The 18,984-nt window shown below is 47.0% G+C and overlaps 1 protein-coding gene across 6 annotated transcripts in view; it reads left to right on the top strand.

The window, feature by feature from the left end:
- Positions 1–18,984, top strand: part of ITSN1 (intersectin 1) — a 1,732,490-nt gene that overhangs the window by 897,275 nt on the left and 816,231 nt on the right. For all 6 annotated transcript variants that reach the window (XM_085621357.1, XM_085621360.1, XM_085621358.1 and 3 more), the window contains one exon: positions 3,394–3,632. In XM_085621357.1, coding sequence (XP_085477483.1) covers positions 3,394–3,632 — 239 coding nt within the window. The remainder of the gene's footprint in view (positions 1–3,393; positions 3,633–18,984) is intronic.

The raw sequence follows: 18,984 nt of genomic DNA, 5'->3' as shown, positions 1-18,984 counted from the left end.
AAAACATATTCCAGATACAGTATGTCTCGAAGAGACAGCACATGCGCTACTTAGGCGAGACCTAAAACGGCTTGATGACATGAGAACACACATGTAGGTATCATGACACTTTTAGAAGCTGTCATTTCCTAAGCATTTGTCTACATTGATGCATATGCATTGGCACAGGCATCATTGTATTCATTTTTTATTTTATTTTTATTTATAGTTTGAAGATGAGCGATGGATCTTGGAGCAGTAAATTAAAGAACATTTATTTTACTAGTCCGAAAGCTTTTTTTTTGTTTTACAGCAAACCGAGCAGCCAAACAGCAAAAGGCAGCTGCTGGACTCCACAAATTAAGAAAACAAAAAAAAGTTTTCAAAAGTTACATCTGGACAAAAGTGCGTGGTGTGGGAGCTATGAAGTAATGGGTAGTGGAGAAAACAGAGAAGGTGGGAAAAATAGAATGTGGAGTGGGGAGCAGTGGAGAAGCTTGAAGTAGAAAGGGGGTCATGCTGGGAGTGGGAAAAATGCCCTGGTGGGGGAATTTAAGGATAAGCTTAAAATGTGAGGTCGAGGGAACAACTCTGTGTTTGGTGGGGTCAAAGGTATTTCAGAGGGGAAGCAACACACAAGAGAGAGCAAGAAACAGCATTTAGTGTCATCGAATTCTTAAAGTAGTCCCTGAATCTGAGCAGTGTATTTTTGGTTTGGTCAATAAGAGGTCTTTGTGTCAAATAGGGTTTTTTACAATTTTAACTTATATTTTCGTAAAATATATTGACAGTGAAAGGGGACTTATGAAATATCCCAGTACTTTCATGGTCACTGGAGGTCCAGAGGAGGCTGAACTCTCAGTCTAAATGTCCTAGTACTTCTAGCTCCTCTGGGTTAATAGTTGAGGATGAGTCTCTGCGGCTGTATGCTGCCCTGGATAGGAATGAATTAGTAAACCTGTGTACTGTGATGACTCTGAACTGCAGGTCTGCACAGAATTTTAGAATTGAATTGTTTAACACAATTAACTGACTTTAAGTCTAGATCAGGTGAATCCAAAGTACAGCTCAGTATTGCACAGTACTTTTGATACTACAGCAGCAAATTACAATAAATGTTTATAATTGGCCATTGATCAAGTGGTCCTAAGCACATCCACTTGCTTCCATCATCTCTGCTGCTTGGTACCCAGAAGCCAAACGTATTTGCAAGAAAGCAGACTTGGACTGGCATCTAGATTGCTCTTCCACTAAACACCAGGCCTATCAAAATACTTTAAGCAATTACAATAAGCAAATCAGGCTAGCTAGAGCTATCTATTTTGCCTTACAAATTGACCAGGCCACCAATTATGCTAAATCTATGTTTAAAAAACAGTTAAACTTTTTAATCTGGATTGTTGTTGTACTAGTCCCCATGCTCGGGCCGTGAAGTGGAAGCATAGTTTGTTTGTGCTTTTATAACCTAAGTATTACTAAACATACCTTATACCTGATGTCGTAAAGCAAAGTTGTCGTATATTCCATGTCTGAATAATTATTTGCATATTTCTTTACTTCCCTATCAAGATTTTGGAAAAGCAAGTAAATGCACACCTTTCTGCCTTTCTTGAATGCAACAAAATCCTTGACCAGGCATAATTTGGCTTCCATGCTCACAATTGCATTGAGACATCATTAGTATCCAAACTGGACAGGATCCATAACCAAGCAGACTAAGGTCAAGCGGTGGCCTTTATCTTTATCAATGTGTATGTCCAACTGCTAGCTAGATTTGCTCTTTTAGTGTCTCTTTTATGCCCTATTTGGATGATACACATTCTTTTCAGTCTGTAACTCTACAGGTAACACATATTACATTTCAACATTTCCTTCTAGCTGTCATCAGTTGGGTGTGTAACAGCTTCCTGAAAATCGATGCAGACAAGGCAGGGCTATTGCTTCTGGATAAGGAGACCTTCTCCTTGTCCTCCGATTGGAGTACAGAAGCACATGGACCACCTGCCAATACTGTGACTGAAGTCAGAGACCAGCACTTCTGGTTTGACCAGAACATCGCACTTCGACTCAAGTCAGCAGATTCTTTCTGTAAATAGTCTTGCTTAAAAAAAATCTGTCCATTCTTATTTGCTACTTCCAGATGTATAATGGTCCTAGCTTTTTTTTTTTTTTAAATTTAATCCAAATTGGACTACTGAAATGCACTCTATCTCGAACTTCCTCTCTGATTGCCTTCTCATCTTCAACACATTCAAAATGTGTTCGGTCTGCCATATCTTCTACCCGTGTTAGGAGTCCCACATGTCCTCTGTTAGGGTCTCTCTTCATTGGCTGCCTATTTCTAAACAGTTTTTTTTTTTTTTAACTTTGTGTCCCACTGTGTGATTGAGAGCACAGTCCTCGTCTATCTATACACTATATTGACCTCCTACAAACCTCTAAGAACGCTTAAATCTTTTTCTACTCTAACTAGCAGTCCATGATGGAAGGGCATTTTGCTTGTTTGGTCCTGCATTAATGTTTAGGTTGGAGTCCACTCCATAATCCCTCCACTATGGGAGGTACTGCCGGGTTTGGTGGCTTAGTGGACTGTGTCCACTGTAGAGGCTTGTGTTCGACCTCATGGTCACAGGATTAAATCCCGGTGGCTCCACTCAGCCTTTCATCCTTCAGCAGTTGATAAAATGAGTACCATTGAGTTGGGTAACAATAAACATCTGTTGTTCAGTGTCAAGATATCCTAGGGTGAAGGTGTGCTTTACAAATACATGTTATGCTTTGCCATCTCTTCTAAAGATGAGGAATAGTCTGTTAGAGGCATTCATCAGGAGAAAGAAACTTACCTCCGGAAACTCTTTCTGGTTAGTACTATATCTAACCACAAATTCCTCACTGCCCTCCCACCTTCCCATTCGGTCCTTTGGACTCTTTTTTTAACCATCTAAAAAGGTCCCAAATTAGAGATCTGCACACTGGTACCTGTAAATATTTAGTACATCGTATCGGAGGGCACAGAAACAAGTCCATTAAGAAACTGACATCTGTGCGTAAGTACGACTCCACTCTGGCACCCCTGGGACAGAACAAAACCAAGGTGGGGGCCACACTGCGACATCGGTTGGAACTTGAAAGAACTTCTATGTAAACCCCTGTATTCAGTCTGGTGCCTGGGGGTAAAGGTGAGCAATGTGTGATTAGCTAGAGTAGCCATCAGAAAGAGCGTTACCAAAAGTAAGTTACTTGTTCCTCACTCATACCTTCTATAGCAGTATCTATGGAAGATGTAGTACACTAATGGAAATAATCCTGTTATTTGTGGACACCCTATACTTATTCATAACCAAGTATTAAGTAAAGTATACCAAAATGTTATTTGAGGAACGCATCTTGTTTAACAAATGTCTTTTTCAACAGACGGATTCAGGAGCAGGACCAGCAGTGGCAGGATCGAGTGCAGCAAGAAGAGGAGACTGTGCGGCAAAAAAGGCTTCAGGATGAGGAAAAGCAAAAACGGGAAGATTTCTCCAAGAAAGAAAATGAGGGCACCATGAAGCCAGAGTCAAAACTGCCAAAATATGAAAAAATTAACAAGATTTTCCAGCAGCCACCAGAGCCAGTAAAGCATGGCGGGCAGATACCCTGGTTAAATGCAGGTATGTGATGGGACATAGAACATGATCCATTGTGCAAATCCAATGATGTACCCTTCTGCTGTAAAGGTCTAAGGACGGAATGCAGCAAATGCCAGTTTATGGATGCAGAACTGCTTTAACACAGACTTGTTGTGATACAAAGATATGATACAGGTGGTTTAGATAAAATCTTTCTGTTCATAGCCTCCTGTGGGCACACGATCTCTCTCTGGTTGTTCATAATCAAAGGAGTGGCTTCTCCTTGCGAATCTGAGAGATGAGCCATGTGTGCATAGTTCGCGTAGCAGTAAGTTTTCTAGCACTGCCCATAACTTGTCAAGCGGCTAACATTTGACAATGAGTATTCCCTTCTCAACTGGCACTTGCCCTGCAGATGTATGTCTCTACAACATGTAATACCACATGTTGATCTTTAACTGTAAAACTGGTGGCATTACATTGTGAACCTTTACCACAAATTTGTGTGATTGTGTGTGCACAAACACACGTGTATACTCATGTATATATGCTTGTGTCTATAAGCACATGCATATATATAAATTGCATTAATTATTTGGGGGTACCCCTCTATATATGTTTATACACATTTAATTTATTTTTGGGGTGAATCCCTCTATTTTTAATTTTTTTTATAAAACTATTTTTATTACACACAACATCACATTAGTACAATTTTCATCATAGGGAGGTCGACGACAACAGTGAGTCAATCATTATACAATAACCTGTGAACATCAGGTTTATAGCCTCTCTGGAGGGTTTGCCTACACATTCTAGAAGGTAATGGTGTATCAGTTGCATATGTGGATCATGTGTAAGGCCGACATCGTGTCCATATAGTGTTTCAGAAAATTAACAATGAACTGGGGGAGGAAGGGATATGCGGGGGTGTGGGGGAGGTGAGCGAAGAAGCAATCAGTAACTATGGGATGACGATCACTAGGCGCTTGCGAGATGTCTCTTGGGTCCTAACTGCTGAGTGGGGCGTAGCCCACCTAGCCAATCCGGCAAAGTGTTGCTCACTGATACCAGGTATGTGCAGTGAAAGGGGGGAGGAAGGTGCTTGGATCATCACGGGCTTTATCTGGGTGGTAATTGCTGGTGTCTACTAAGGTGGCGCAGCGGACTTGTGGGTTCCTGAGGTGGAGTGGGAGAGGAACGTATGATTTAGACAAACTGGCGCAATTGGTCAGGTAGTGTGCCCCAGGCATCTGTTATGGGAACTTTGCATAGTACACAAAACTCCTTGTAGCGAAGGGCCTCTCCACCCGCCTTCCCCCATTTGCAGACGATATGTGCCATGCTGCCATAGATGGCACTGTTGCCCCCTCCAGCTCATAGTCCGGGCTGTCTTCAACAGGAGAGTAAGGCGGGCGCACACTTATGGCGCTTCCAGCGCTTGAAAGTTCCTAGGGCCTAGGGCACAAGCCTCCCATGTATGGATATCAGGAAGCTCTGTAATGTTGCGCAGGGTCACATGTATAAGAAACCAGTATAAGGCGAGGGAGGGACAGGACCAGAGCATATGACGTAGATCAGCTGAAGCCGATTGGCACCGGGGGCAGCATAGGTGTACATGCGGGAAAATTTAATTTTTTTAAACCAAGCATTCTGGGAGACTGGGGGAATTCCAGGGCCTCCTCCCACTCCTTGCCATGCAATACCATCCCTATATCATCTTCCTACTTGGTGCATAGCTCTGTGAGCGAAGGCCGGGTGTACTTCCTGATTCTTTTGTATATCCAGGTGATGAGGTGCTGTCCAGCTCCTGTGTGGAGCAGTGTCTGTAAAACTGCATAGGTTGGGGGTTCATCGTCTACTGTAGTCCAAAGGGCTCGGCAAGTGCTGCCATGTGTTAGGAATTGACGTGGGGGGGTACGCCATAGTCTGTTATGGGTTTCTCAGAGGTGAGTAATCGCCCTTCCATAAAGAGATCTCCTATCCTGTCGAAGGAGTGCTGATGCCATTGCTGCAGGTTCAACGAAGTGTATATCCCTGGGGTACATGGAAGACCATGCTGTGGGAGCGCTGGGGCATATGGCATTTATTTTATGTATTTAAAAGGTTTTATATAGCGCTAGCTGGACCAGAGGGTATCAGAGTGCTTTACAATGGTTTAGGCAGGAAATATTGCATGAAACATTTGGACAATGAGGAAATATACGAGTCATGGGAACATGAGAAACATTACGGTTGAAACAAGGGGAGATACAATAAGGAATAAATTAGGTAAACCACCAATCCTAAGTGAATATAGAGAGCGCTGTGGTCAGGGATGGGGGGGGGGGGGGAGAACAGTGGAAGGTGATGGGTATGGAAAAAGTAAGAGTGCATGGGCATAAACAGCGAGAGGAATTGAAGGCAGCAAGGCAGTAGTATTGGAAGGTAGGTAAGGTCATCAATAGGGGGGAGACCTATACAGTAAGGAGGGGGGGAGGGGATTAACGTCCAGATAAAAGGATTAAGGGCCCCAATATTTGTTGAGAAGGAGCAGCTTGAGGTCCTTTTTGAAGCTAAGGTAGGTGGGGTTACAACGTAATTCTTTAGGGAGGGAATTCCAGATGGTAGGTGCATTTCCGTAGAAGGAACGGGATTGAGTAGATTTCTTGTTTAACAAAGGCGGGACTAGAACAAGAGCGTTAGTGCTCCTTAATGCTCTAGAGCAGCCTGCTTTGTGGAGTTTATCTGAGAGGTACAGTGCAGTGTTTTGATGAAGGGCTTTGTGTGTAATGCAAGCAGTCTTGTAGATGGATCTGCCTTCAATGGAAAGCCATTTGAGGGCTTTGAGAGCGGGGGAGATGTGATCAGATCGCTTACAGTCCATAATGAGCCTGGCAGCGAGGTTAAGGATGGACTTGATTGTGTTTAAGTGGAGTTTCTGATGGATACATCTGCCTGTGGATTCCAGCATTCCACGGAAATTTTTCCTAGCTCTCCGCGCCGACTAGGTTGTCTCAGCATCATGGCTCCGCACGCGGCTCCGCATGATATCACCGGAGCCATAAGAAGACCACGTCTGCGTGATGACGTCAGTTCTCTTTTTCCGCGCTGTCGACGCTAACGTTTTTTTTTCTGGGAGACCCCTTACTTCTTCTTGATACTTTGTATTTTGGAATGTATCTTTTTCTTCTTTTGTCATGTCTGCTCCGAGGAAGTCAGGCTTTAAGCAATTCAGAGAATGCGGTAAACATATGGCAATTACTGACCCGCGTGAGGATTGCCTCTGGTGTTTGTCTTCAGACCATGTTGTTGAGGGATGCTCTTCGGTCAGAAGGATGAATCCAAAGGCGTTAAAGGAGCGAGAAGCCAAACTTTACATGGCCAAGGCAAGAAAAGAAAAAAAGGGGTCGAAAAAGGTCCAAGTCTTCGACTTCGCGCGACTCCAAGAGGAAGCATAAGAAGAAGAGGAGACATGCTTCTCGACGTCGGTCGTCGAAGCCGGTGGAGTCGAGGTCCCCTTCTCCTGCTCTTCGACGTCGAGTGAAGGACTTTATTTCCCCTTCACCTTCGGAGTCTCCTTAGGTGACTCTGGCTCAATCTCCTTCCTATAAGGGGACCCCAGAGCAAGCTATGATGCCGAGATTCTCCCGACGAATCCGGCTGATGATGAGGTTCCTTCGGCTCCGGCTGTTCCTCCTATGACTCCAGCAGTGCCGACTCCAGAGATACCTCGATCGGATCCGGAACCGGGTTCTTACCTTCAGTTTCCGACGCCAGGTTCTGATCCTTTGCATATCCTTAATTTCATGTATGATGTGTTCACCAGAGCATCATACGCCTCTGGAGCACCTTTGGGGTCCCATGGGTCCCTTGGCATATACTCTGGGTGTGCCTCATCAGTATCCACAGGCCCCCTTTATGCCGTTCATGCCAGCGACGTCGTCCTGGTCTTTTCCGGCTCCATCCCGTGAAGCCTCTCGGATTCGATCGGTGCCGGCTATGGATCCACCTTCGACGCTGCTCCCAGAGCCGTCGACGCTGCGTGTGGCGCCACTGACGCCGCAACCGAAGATGCGTTCAAGGAGAGAGGCGCAGAGGTTAGTGGAGGAGGAGCAGTACCAGGCTGAAGAGAGGGAGGAAGGAGAGGTGTAGGATACAGAGGATGTGTTTGAGGACTTGTGTGAGGCAAGTGGCTTTGACACCTCCCCTGAGTGGGACTTTGTTTCTCAAAAGGCTTTCCCCTCTAAGGATGTTGCTCCATTCCGAACAGTTATTAGGAGGTCTGCGGAACTTTTGAACTTACTGCTTCCTGTAGCGGAGTATAAGCCTAATCTTGTCACTGAAGTTCTTCACTCTCCATCTTCGGCTGTTGAGCCGCTTTTACCATTTAATGATGCTCTGACTGAGCGAATTCTTGAGGTGTGGCACAGTTCTCTTTCAGCTCCTGCAGTTTCGAGAACAGTCTCAAGAAGGTATAGACCTGCTCCTGGGGATCCTGTTTTTCTTTCCTCTAACCCTTCCCCTGAAAGTCTGGTGGTGCAGGCTTCTAGCTCGAAGCAGTCATCAGGGGCGTTTTCGCAGGCTCCTGCAGATAGAGATTCTAAGAAGTTGGAGCAATCTGCTAAGAAAGCCTTTTCTTCGGCCAGTTTGGCACTAAAATCTACCAACGCCACTTGTCTCTTGGGCAGGTACATTCATGCTTTAATGGACTCTGCGAAACAGATTCTCCCTAAGTTGTCTGAGGAGGACAAGGGTAATCTAAATGAGGTGTTGGTGGATGCTCAAACGGCTGCTCGCAAAGTTATCCAGTCTGGTCTGGATGTCTGGATACAGCAGACTATGTTGCGAGAATTATGGGCTTGTCTATTGCGACAAGGAGGCATGCATGGTTAAAATATTCTGGATTCTCTCCTGATGTGCATGCTGCTCTAATTGATTTACCATTTGATGGCTCCAAGCTTTTTGGTGAAAAGGCGGACTCTGTCCTGCAGAGATTTAAGGACAGTAAGTCAACGGCGAGGTCTTTGGGACTGCAGACTCATTCAAGAGGCTATGGATATAAAAGATACCGTGGCTTTGGGAGATCTTCCTTTCGTGAGTCCAGACAGCCTCAGTAGTAGTAGCAGCAGCAACAACAGCAGAACCCCTTGTATAAGAGCTACAGGGGTAAAGGCAGAGGTCGCCTTCGTGGAACCGGACGTCATCCCTCTTCCTCCTCCTCCTCTACCTCCCCAGCCCCTCCTGGTAATGCAGAAAAGCAGCCCTAGATCCGCCATCCTGGATCATGTGGGTCCTGTGGGAGGTCGGCTTACCCATTTTCTACAGGATTCGAAGTTAATCACTAAAGACCTTTGGGTTTTAGATCTTGTAGAAAATGGCTATGCCCTCCTCCTTACCCTCCTTGCCTGGGGTTTTGCACGGAGGACCATTTGCTTCTCCTTCAGAAGAAGGTTCTTACCCTGTTACAAAAAAGTGCGATAGAGGTGGTTCACGAGCAGGAAAGGGGTCAGGGGTGCTACTCCCGTTATTTCCTGATCCCCAAGAAGGATTGTCTATCCTGGACCTCAGAATCTTGAATCTGTTTCTCAAGCAGGAGTGATTCAAGATGCGCACCCTAGTGCAGGTTCTTCAGGCGCTGCAACAGGAGGACTGGATGGTGTCCATCGATTTGCAGGATGCGTATTTCCATATCCCAATCCTGAAGTCCCACAGGAAGTATCTCCGTTTAACGGTTGGGTCACAACACTACCAGTTTGCGGTCCTTCCGTTTGGTCTTACTACTGCACCTCGAGTCTTCACCTAGGTGATGGCAGTGGTGGCTGCCCATCTCAGGAGGTCGGGGATTCCTGATTTCCCCTACCTGGACGACTGGCTTCTGAAGGTGGGGTCGCCAGAGATGGTACTTCATCATCTGCAAGTTACAACCCAGCTGTTGTACAGATTGGGTTTTTCGATAAATGTACCCAAGTCTCACCTGGTGCCCTCTCAGCGCAACCTGTCCATAGGGGCAGTATTGGATACCACTGTGTGTCGAGCATTCCCTCCTCCGCAAAGTATTCTCGACATTCAGGAAATTATTCCCTTGTTTTTCAATGCACCGGTTGTTTCAGTTCTTAAGGTCCTTCGCCTGCTAGGTCTGTTCGCTTCCTGCATTCTGTTAGTCAACCATGCACGCTGCCACATGAGGGCACTCCAGTGGTGCCTCCGCAGGCAGTGGTATCAACACAATGGAGATCTCAGGGAGTCAGTCAGGATCTCCAGAGAAGCTGCAGCGGATCTGTCTTGGTGGAGTGTGGAGGGCAATATGACTGAAGGAAAGCCCTTTCATCTTCCTCCGTCTGTGACCACAGTGATAACGGATGCCTCTACCCTAGGGTGGGGTACTCATCTGGGGGATCTGGAGATCAAGGGCCTTTCGTCTCCAGAGGAAAGATTGTCTCATATCAATCTTCTGGAATTGAGGGCTATAGGTTTGACACTCAAGGCCTTTCTCCCTTTCATTCACGGTCAGTCGGTTCAAGTCCTGACGGACAACACTGCCACGATGTGGTATGTCAACAAGCAGGGAGGAGTAGGGTTGTACCGTCCCTGCAGAGAGGCCTTGCGGCTCTGGTCCTGGACCATCGGATTTTCTTGATGGCAAATCATCTGGCCGGGGTGTTGAACGTGTGTGCGGACAGTCTATTGGCAGTCCTCCGCCGACCACGAGTGGAGGCTTCATCCAGAGGTAGTTCGACACGTCTTCCGGACGTGGGTGACTGCTCGGGTGGACCTGTTTGCCACTTTCGAGAGCGTGCACTGCCCGTCATTCTGCAGTCTCCTGTTTCCGACGCAGGAAGCGTTGGGGGACGCGTTTCGGTTGAGTTGGAGCTCACAACTCCTTTACGCGTTTGCTCCCATACCCTTCATTCCTCGGGTTCTGAGGAAACTTCGCCAAGACTGGGCTCAAGTTATATTGATCGCCCCGGACTGGCCAAGAAGGGTGTGGTACACGGACCTTCTTCACCTCTCGTCGCACTTTCCGCTCCGTCTCCCTCTCAGGGTAGACCTCCTTTCTCAGATGGAGGGGCAGGTTCTACACCCCCACCTCCAGAGCCTGCTCCTACATGCCTGGAAATTGAACCGGGCAACCTGAATTCTTTTTCTCTCCCGCCTGACGTGGTGAATGTTATTTTATCGGCCTTGCGAGACACCACCAAATCTATCTACTCCTACAGGTAGTCTAAATTTGTTAGATGGTGTGGAGAGAAATCTATTGATCCTCTGAAAGCACATTTTTCTGATGTTCTTTGTTTTTCACTTCATTTGGCTCAGCAGGGTTGTGCTGTAACCACTGTTAAAGGATATTTGTCGGCATTTCTTTGTTTGCCCAATCAGCCTTCTCTTTTTAAGTCTCCAATAGTCTTAAGGTTCAATAAGGGGCTTACTAACATGTTTCCGTCCACTCCTTTTGTTTATGCCTCAGTGGGATTTAAATCTGGTGTTGACTTAATGGGTTCTACCTTTGAACCTATGCATAGTTGTCCATTGAGACTACTGACATTTTAAACGGTCTTTCTAGTGGCTATCACTTCGGCTAGGAGGGCGAGTGAGCTCCAGGCTTTGAGTTCAAAGCCTCTTTTTCTGACCATACATTCTGAAAGGATGGTACTCAGGACCAGGGCTGCTTTTCTGCCTAAGGTGTTAACTCCCTTCCATCTGGGACAGTCCATTACCCTACCTACTTCCTATCTTCCCCCTCACCCTTCCAAGGAGAATGAGAGACTTCATTGTTTGGATCCAAAGAGGGTGATTAGCTTCTATTTGGATGGAACAAAAGACTTCCAGCAAGATGATCAGCTCTTTGTTGGATATGCTGGTTGTATGAAGGGCAAGGCAGTGCACAAGCACACATTATCCAGGTTGATCATCTTGTGCATCAAGATTTGCTACTCCCTGGCCGGTAAGGAGCCTCTTGTAGGCATTAGAGCTCATTCCACCAGGGCTAAGTCGTCTACTTCTGCCTTGTCCAGGGGTGTTCCTGTATTGGACATCTGTAAAGCCGCAACTTGGGCCTCCCTCCACACTTTCACGAAGCATTACTGCTTGGATTACGAAGTGAGGAGGGATGGTCATTTTGCGCGCTCTGTTTTGCAAGATATTTTTGGTATGGAAGGGTGGACACCCTCCTCCGGGAGTGGGACTGCTGTGGGATTCTATTCATAAGGTGAGGAATCCACAGGCAGATGTATCCATCAGAAGAACAAGTTACTTACCTTCGGTAACGCTTTTTCTGGTGGATACAGTATCTGCCTGTGGATTCCTCACTGACCCACCCACCTCCCGGTTGTCCACCCTTTTATACTTTAAAAGTTGAGGTATTGGTTATTTGATGTTTTTGTGTACTCAAGATTTTATTACCTCTATTTGTCCATGGTTGACTTATTTGAAATGTGAGCTTATAGGAAATGTTTGTTTTCCTTTTTCTCTTTACACTGTGTGTATTTGTGTCAATACTGTGTACTATGTATGCATTGTCACTATGGTCGGTCTGCCCGTTTTGCCTCGGTGGCACGGAAAAAATGGGTGGAACTGACGTCATCACGCCGACGTGGTCTTCTTATGGCTCCGGTGACGTCATGCGGAGCCGCATGCGGAGCCTTGACGCTGAGACGACCTTGTCGGCGCGGAGGGCTAGGAAAAAGTTCTGTGGAATGCTGGTGCAGGGGATATTCATAAAGTGAGGAATCCACAGGCAGATACTGTATCCACCAGAAAAAGCATTACCGAAGGTAAGTAACTTGTTCTTCGGTGTTCCAGAGAGAGTGGCGTTACCATAGTCAATTCGGGACAGGACCAGGGATTGAACCACTAATTTAAAGTCCTCTGCAGGAATGAAGGGTTTGATTTTTTTTTTTTAAGGTGATGGAGAGTGAAGAGTGCGCCTTTAGCCGAATTTTTGATGTGGGAAGGAAGACTGAGGTTCTGATCAATACTGATTCCGAGGGATTTGACTTGAGTTGGATATGGTGAGAGAACAGTTAAGAGCTTTAAGATCAGTAATCCAGTGTTGAATTGGGAGTGGGTTGTTTTTAGGGGAGAAAAGAATGACTTCAGGTGGTTATGATGAAACCAGGATTGAATCTTGGTCAAGGTCTCATTGAGGTGCAGAACGTCCACACAGGATTTAATCTTGTAGTAAAGTTGGGTGTCATCGGCATAGAGGTGGTAATTGATTCCAGCTTGCTTAAGGATGAGGGCGAGGGGTTCCATGAAGAGGTTGAATAGAGATGGCAAGAGAATAGGGCCCTGGGGGACACCCAAGGAGACCAGCATGGGTTTAGAAAGGCAGTCATCTGTTTTAATTTGTTGGGATCTGTGCTGGAAAAAGGAGGTGAACCATTTGAGGACAAAACCATTAAAGCCAAAACGATCTTTCAGAGTGTTAAGCAAGGCAGAGTGGTTGACAGTATCAAAAGCCGCAGAGAGGTCAAGGAGATAGAGCAGGGTGGACTCCCCCTGATCGAGGAAGTGATGAAGGTTGTCTATTATATTAAGCATGGCAGTTTCTGTACAGCAACCCTTTCTAAGGCCAGACTGAAACGAGTCCAAAAGATTGAAAGTGTCAATATGTTTGTTCAATTGGAGTAGGGTGCATTTTTCAAGGCCTTTAGATAAAAGAGGAAGGTTAGAGATGGGACGAAGATTGTTAAGGTCGTTGGGGTCAACGGTAGAGTTTTTGAGGGTAGGGGTGATTTGTTCAAGCTGAAGGGAGACAGGGACACAACCGGAGGCCAAGGAAGAGTTGATGATAGTGGTCCAATATGGAGCAATGGTGTATTTTAAATCTTGGATGAGGTTAGCAGGGAGAGGATCTCTGGAATGGGAGGAAGGTTTAACCCTGGTAATGATGTTGAGGACTTCACGTTCGGTGACTGGGCAAAAATGATGCCAAGAGGCATTATTGTTTTTCTGGGGGTTGGTGTAGCAGAGGTCGAAAGGAGGGACAACAAGGGGGGGATGCGAAGCGCCAGGGGGAGGAGTGGCTAGAGAAGGTGAATTGGCGGGTGGGGTCATGGGGGGATAATGGGTTGGGGGAGGGGGGGAGTAAAGATAAAGGATTGATCTATCTTGGTGATTTTTTCCGAAAAGAAGTTCGCAATTTCTTCGCATCTCTCAATAGTGGCCAACAACTTAGGAGGGGCAGAGGCTGTTTGATTTTTAACAATATTAAATAGTTTCATGGGTCTATTTTTGGCCCAGTCAAGTTGAGAGTGGAAGAAGGAGTCCTTTTCATTGAGAATGTGTTTTTTATAATTGGCCCTAGCGGCTCTGAGGAGTGCAAGATTATGGGTGGAAGGATGTTGCCTCCACGTGCGTTCGATCAACCTAAGAGAGCGTCTCTCGTTGTTGATATCCGTGTTGAACCAAGATTTGGAGGGTTTGTTTTTTTGCAGTTTTAATTTAGCTGTGACAATTTGTTCAAGGACCTCAATGATGGATTGGTTAAAATGTTCGGTGAGGTCATTAGCATTTTGGGAGGGATTGCAAGCAAGAGTTGAGCTATAACATTGGTCTCCAGTTCCCCCCGGGGGAATAAGATGAAGATTTCTGGTCAATTTCCTATGTTTAATGGGTTTAGGGGGAGGGAGAGGCACTAAGCTGGAGATAGTGTAGAGGATAAGGTGGTGGTCAGACCAGTCTATGGGGACGATGCGAGAAAGGAAGGCCAGATCGTTGCTAGAGATGATAGCGTCAAGGGTGGCCTCTTTAGTATGTGTAGGAGAATGGCAAGAGTTGTTTCAAGTCATTAATGTCGAGTAAATCATTAAGGAGGCTAACCGCTGGTTCATCCTTTTTGTTCCAGTGGAGGTTAAAGTCTCAGAGGAAGAGGTTTTTGGAGTTGGAAAGCGAGGATTGAGTAAGAAGGTCAGATAATTCCTCAGCAAATGGAAGAGGGTCACCAGGGGGATTGTAGATATCATGTAGACATATAGGGGTGGAACACTGAACTCTAAGTTCCGCTCCTAGGTATTCAAAAGTAGTATGATCGGAGCTCTGAACAAGAGAAAGTTGAAATTCATTTTTATGGTTGATGGCTAGACCACCTCCAACTTTGTCAAGTCTATCTTTCCTGAGGATGGAGAAACCAGGCGGAGAGAGCAGGTCGAGAATAAACGAGTGAGCCTTGAGCCAGGTTTCCGTAAGGAAGGCGATGTCAATGTCTTCACTTAGGATGGTTTCCGGGATTTAAGTCGCATGTAGGGCAGCAGATCGGCAGTTAACTAGCATGCAGGTGAGGGGTTTCGGGCTATTTGGGGCGGGGGGCAGGTGTGGTTAAAGGTAAGATGTGGTGAGGGTCTTGGAGAGACTGGAGAGGAAGGGATTCTACTTGTACCAAGAATCGCAGGAATAGTTGCGAGAGGGAAAGGTTGGTCTGTAGTCGAGGAGATATGGGGGTAGGAGATATTGTGGTCCGGGGAATCCGAGGAGGAGAGATTGCACGAGGCGTAATGTGATATATCTGAACAATTGAAATGAGAGGTAATAATCCCTTGCTGTGGGTATGTGGTGCTGGATTAAATTGGACCCAGGTGATTGGTACTATTGGCGAGGTTCGATGAGGTGAGGGAATTAAAGTCTTGTCTGAGAGATGAACGTTCGAATAGCAGGGTTGAGAGATGGTGTTCTATGTTGAAAAGTGACTGGGTTATAAGAGATATAGGGAATGAGGCTGGGAGTTCAAGGAGGGGAGGAGTATGGTCCCTGTTGTTCGGGGAGGGAGGTCTAGAATGTGGACAGGGTGGAACCCCAGGAAGAGGGTAATCAGGGGTGTACAAATGAGTGGGTGTCGGGGAAGTTGCCGGGTGAGAGGGGGCCATCCCAGAGGGCGGATGGGTGTCGGGAGTGGGTAAGGAGGTATGGGAAGAGGGCATGGGATTACCTTCTCAGCTATGGGGGTGAAGGTCGTTAAGAGAGAGAGACTGGAGTCATTGGTCGTGCAGTAGGAGGATCAAAATAAGGGGCCTGGGAGGAAGAAGAAGGTAAAAGGGGGTGGGTAGTGTTAAGTGGGGAGGAATCAAGAGAAGGTGAGAGGGTGGGCGTGACTGAGTGTGTAGTAGGAATGTCAGGAGGAGGGGGAGATGCTAACGTAGTAAGGGGTGTAAGGATCGGGGATTGGAAGACTGCATTAGAAGTTGCAGCGTCAGGGAGAGGGGAGGTAAGCATCGTAGAAAGGGAGGGCGAAAGGGCATCCTGTGATTGGGACAGGGATTGGGGGACTTCGTTGGTAATTAGTGACCTGGGGGGGGGGTTAGAGTCAGGGAGAGAGAGGACGAAGGGGAATCCTGTGGGAGGCAGAAGGGCAGGAAGGAGGTGCAGATAGTAGGTAGGATAAGGTGCTATAGTGGTGCTTGAATATGGTGAGGGGGTTTTCAGAGGCTAGTATGAGGATATTTCCTGATTTGAAAATAGAGATGTCAATTTCGCCTAGAAAAGTGGGGGAAGGGGTGGTGGACAGTTACAAACCATATGGGATTTTGCTTAATTTTGTGACAGGGTGGTGGGGTAGAAAGATACTATTCTATTTAGAGGGGCGTTTGGAGTAGAAGATGTAGTTGGGTTTTATAATGGAGGTGAGGCTACAGTAATTATCCACAAATAAGGTTTCTTGGTGTAGTATAAGTAACTTGTGTTTAAAGTTTTTCTTGGCATTTTTAGAGAGGTTGGGGGGGGGTAAAGGATGGACCAAGAATTGGGGAATGATGGGGTAATCTAGTGCTGAGGGGGGATGATTGCGGGGAGGCATGATAAATCAACTAAAATGGTCAAGAAGAGAGGGAAAGTTGGAGGGGAGAGAGAGTGGAATGGGGGCGGAGAGGTGGGAGAGAACAAGGGAGGGATAGTGTTGTGTGAAGAGCATTCAGTTATATTATGAAAGGGTTCTCCAACAAAGCTATATATTGGAGCAGGACAGGGAAATAAAGCAAAGAGAAAAACCCACCTCCAAAATCCGCTCTGAAATAGTCATAATGGCCACACAAAGCAATTCAAAATTGTACAGAAAAGTTATATCCATAAGATTTATTGTAGAGTAGTCCGGTGTTCTTTAGGCAGCAGTTGCCTACTCCCATATGGTTCAATACTTGAAAGAGGTAGTCCCACATGAGCATGTCAAACTCCATTTCGAAGTCTAACATTAATCTGCGTGGGGAAAGTGGCTTGGGCTTGGACCAGCACATAAGTCACTTGATATTTTGAGAGGTGCTGTGACTGGGCAAGAAGCTGTTCTGGTCGGGGTGAATGAGAGAAGGAAGAACCTGTGCATATCTGCCTGCTAAGATCTTACCCAATATCTTGTACTCTGCACCTAAGATGGTGATCGGTCAGTAGGAGGATAGTGCCGTTGGATCTTTGTCGGGCTTTGGAAGGGAGACCAGAAGGGGTTTGCGGAGGGAAGGCGGCAACTCCCCCGCATATCCAGGGCTTCATTATACATTTCTGCTAAGCAAGGTGTGAGGATCGAGGCAACAGTAGAAAAATACTCAAAGGCCAGCCATTAAGACCCTAAGTTTTGGTCCTAACTTGGTCATGGATGGCTTGTTTCACCTCAGCCAAAGGAGATTAAGGCACTGAGGCTCTGGTGTCTGCCGCGGTAAGACAGGGGAGGGGTAGACGTAGACTGGACAGAAAAGCATCCACCATGCCCTTGGCTGGGGTGCGGGGGTGCCTGGTACGCTGCAGAGTAGCAGTCGAAAAACGCACCCAGAATGTCAGACTGTGTATAAAGGCCTCCAGATTGGGGAGGAGGTTTCTAACATGGTGCTGGGGTGGGTATTGCAGCTGGCTAACCAAGCAAGCAGGCGGCCCGACTTATCCATCTCGCTGTGCGTCTTGGCTACATTGGCGCTGAAATTGAAGCACCGTAGGCACTCCAAGCGGTAAGCGTGTTGTTGCTTGGCCTCTGCCAGTGCAGGCCCCGTGCATCACCACAGTCCAAATCCTGTTCCAGCGCCAGTATCTTGTGCTCCGCAGTTTTGATCTCTCTATATAGAGTCCCACATGCTCCTGTTACCTCTTATAGGCATACACCCCTTGTTACCACTTTGAATGCAACTTTAGAAAATCCACCACCATATTGTGTGTGGGGGAATTAGAGATTCTGGGACATGCTGATGCCCACTCCCCACAGGAAGTGGTCATCTAGAGTGTGTAGGGACAAGTAGCCCAATGTCTACTACCCCATACTCCCTTTAACGCCCCTAAATTGAGTATTTAGGGGTTCCCCCTGATGCTGAGACTTCAGATTCCAATGTAGCAAGAGAAAGAATGGACAAAGAGTCCTGCCACGAGAAACGAGGAGCAGCAACTGACTTGGCGCCCACCCGGCCAGCCTGACTGCTGCTCCCAACAATTGTGAAAGAAGCAGACTCCTCCTTCCACTGTGCAGTCTCTAAGCAACCTGGAGGGCTGCCAGTGCTTTGCCAATTTCCTGAAGAAACTCCCTTGCAGTTAAGGAACTACTCCCCTGCAGGTGACAAAGACTCAAGGTGTGGTCCACTGAGTGGCCACTCCATGGCCAGCCTGACGTAGCAGCTCCCTAGGAAGAGGACCCTGTGCTCCTGAAGGTCAAAATTGTCTCCCCACTGAGTGGGAGGACACCAGAGTCGACCAGAGCAGCACAGGACCGATAACTGGGTACATGGACCCCTTGCAGCAGCCAATGCTTGTTGTGCCCATGCTGGATGCCGAGGAAGACCGACCTGCACATCAAGGATTTTCAGGGGCAGTAAGGCCCACTTTGTGAGTGGCCCAGCTGTCCTGTTTGCCTCTCTTCTTCAAAACAAAGACCAAAACGTAAGTCTGTGAGAAACCCCTCAAATCACATAATGCACCCGCGCTTCAGAGCCCGAGTCCGAGGGAGGTGACTGTGCCCATCGAGTCCCCAGACCCACAATAGCTAAATTTATCCATGGGTTTGCCCAGACTGCACTTTAAGTTGCCGCCTGCAGCCCCTTACTGCAGGCCCCCTCCAACCGCAAGAGACTCCTGCACCGGAATCCAACACCATAAGACACCACTGCAGCAGAGCCCCACGGCCCAAGAAGTGGACCAAGGGAGTCCATGTGTGCCCGAGGATCTCAAGGGTCGAATCCCCCTGAGGGTTCTGCCGGACTGGTCCCCCAGTCCTAGCTTGCCGCCTCATTGTAACCGGACCATTCTTCCTTTGGGACACTCAATGCCATGACACATCTTTGCACCCGGACGCCGCAGAGCCCCTCCAGGTTACCTGTTGTTGTGGCCTTGGACCTTGCCCCATATTCACCTTAAGTCCAAAATTAACAGTCCCGTAAGTAGCTGATAAGTGCCTTGAATGCGATACATGGTTTCCTCCATAGGATAACATTAGATAATATTCCCGATCCAGAAAAAT

The sequence above is a fragment of the Triturus cristatus genome, chromosome 8 (assembly GCF_964204655.1).
Source record: "Triturus cristatus chromosome 8, aTriCri1.1, whole genome shotgun sequence".
NCBI lineage: Eukaryota > Metazoa > Chordata > Amphibia > Caudata > Salamandridae > Triturus > Triturus cristatus.
This window is presented reverse-complemented; position numbering and strand designations above follow the sequence as displayed.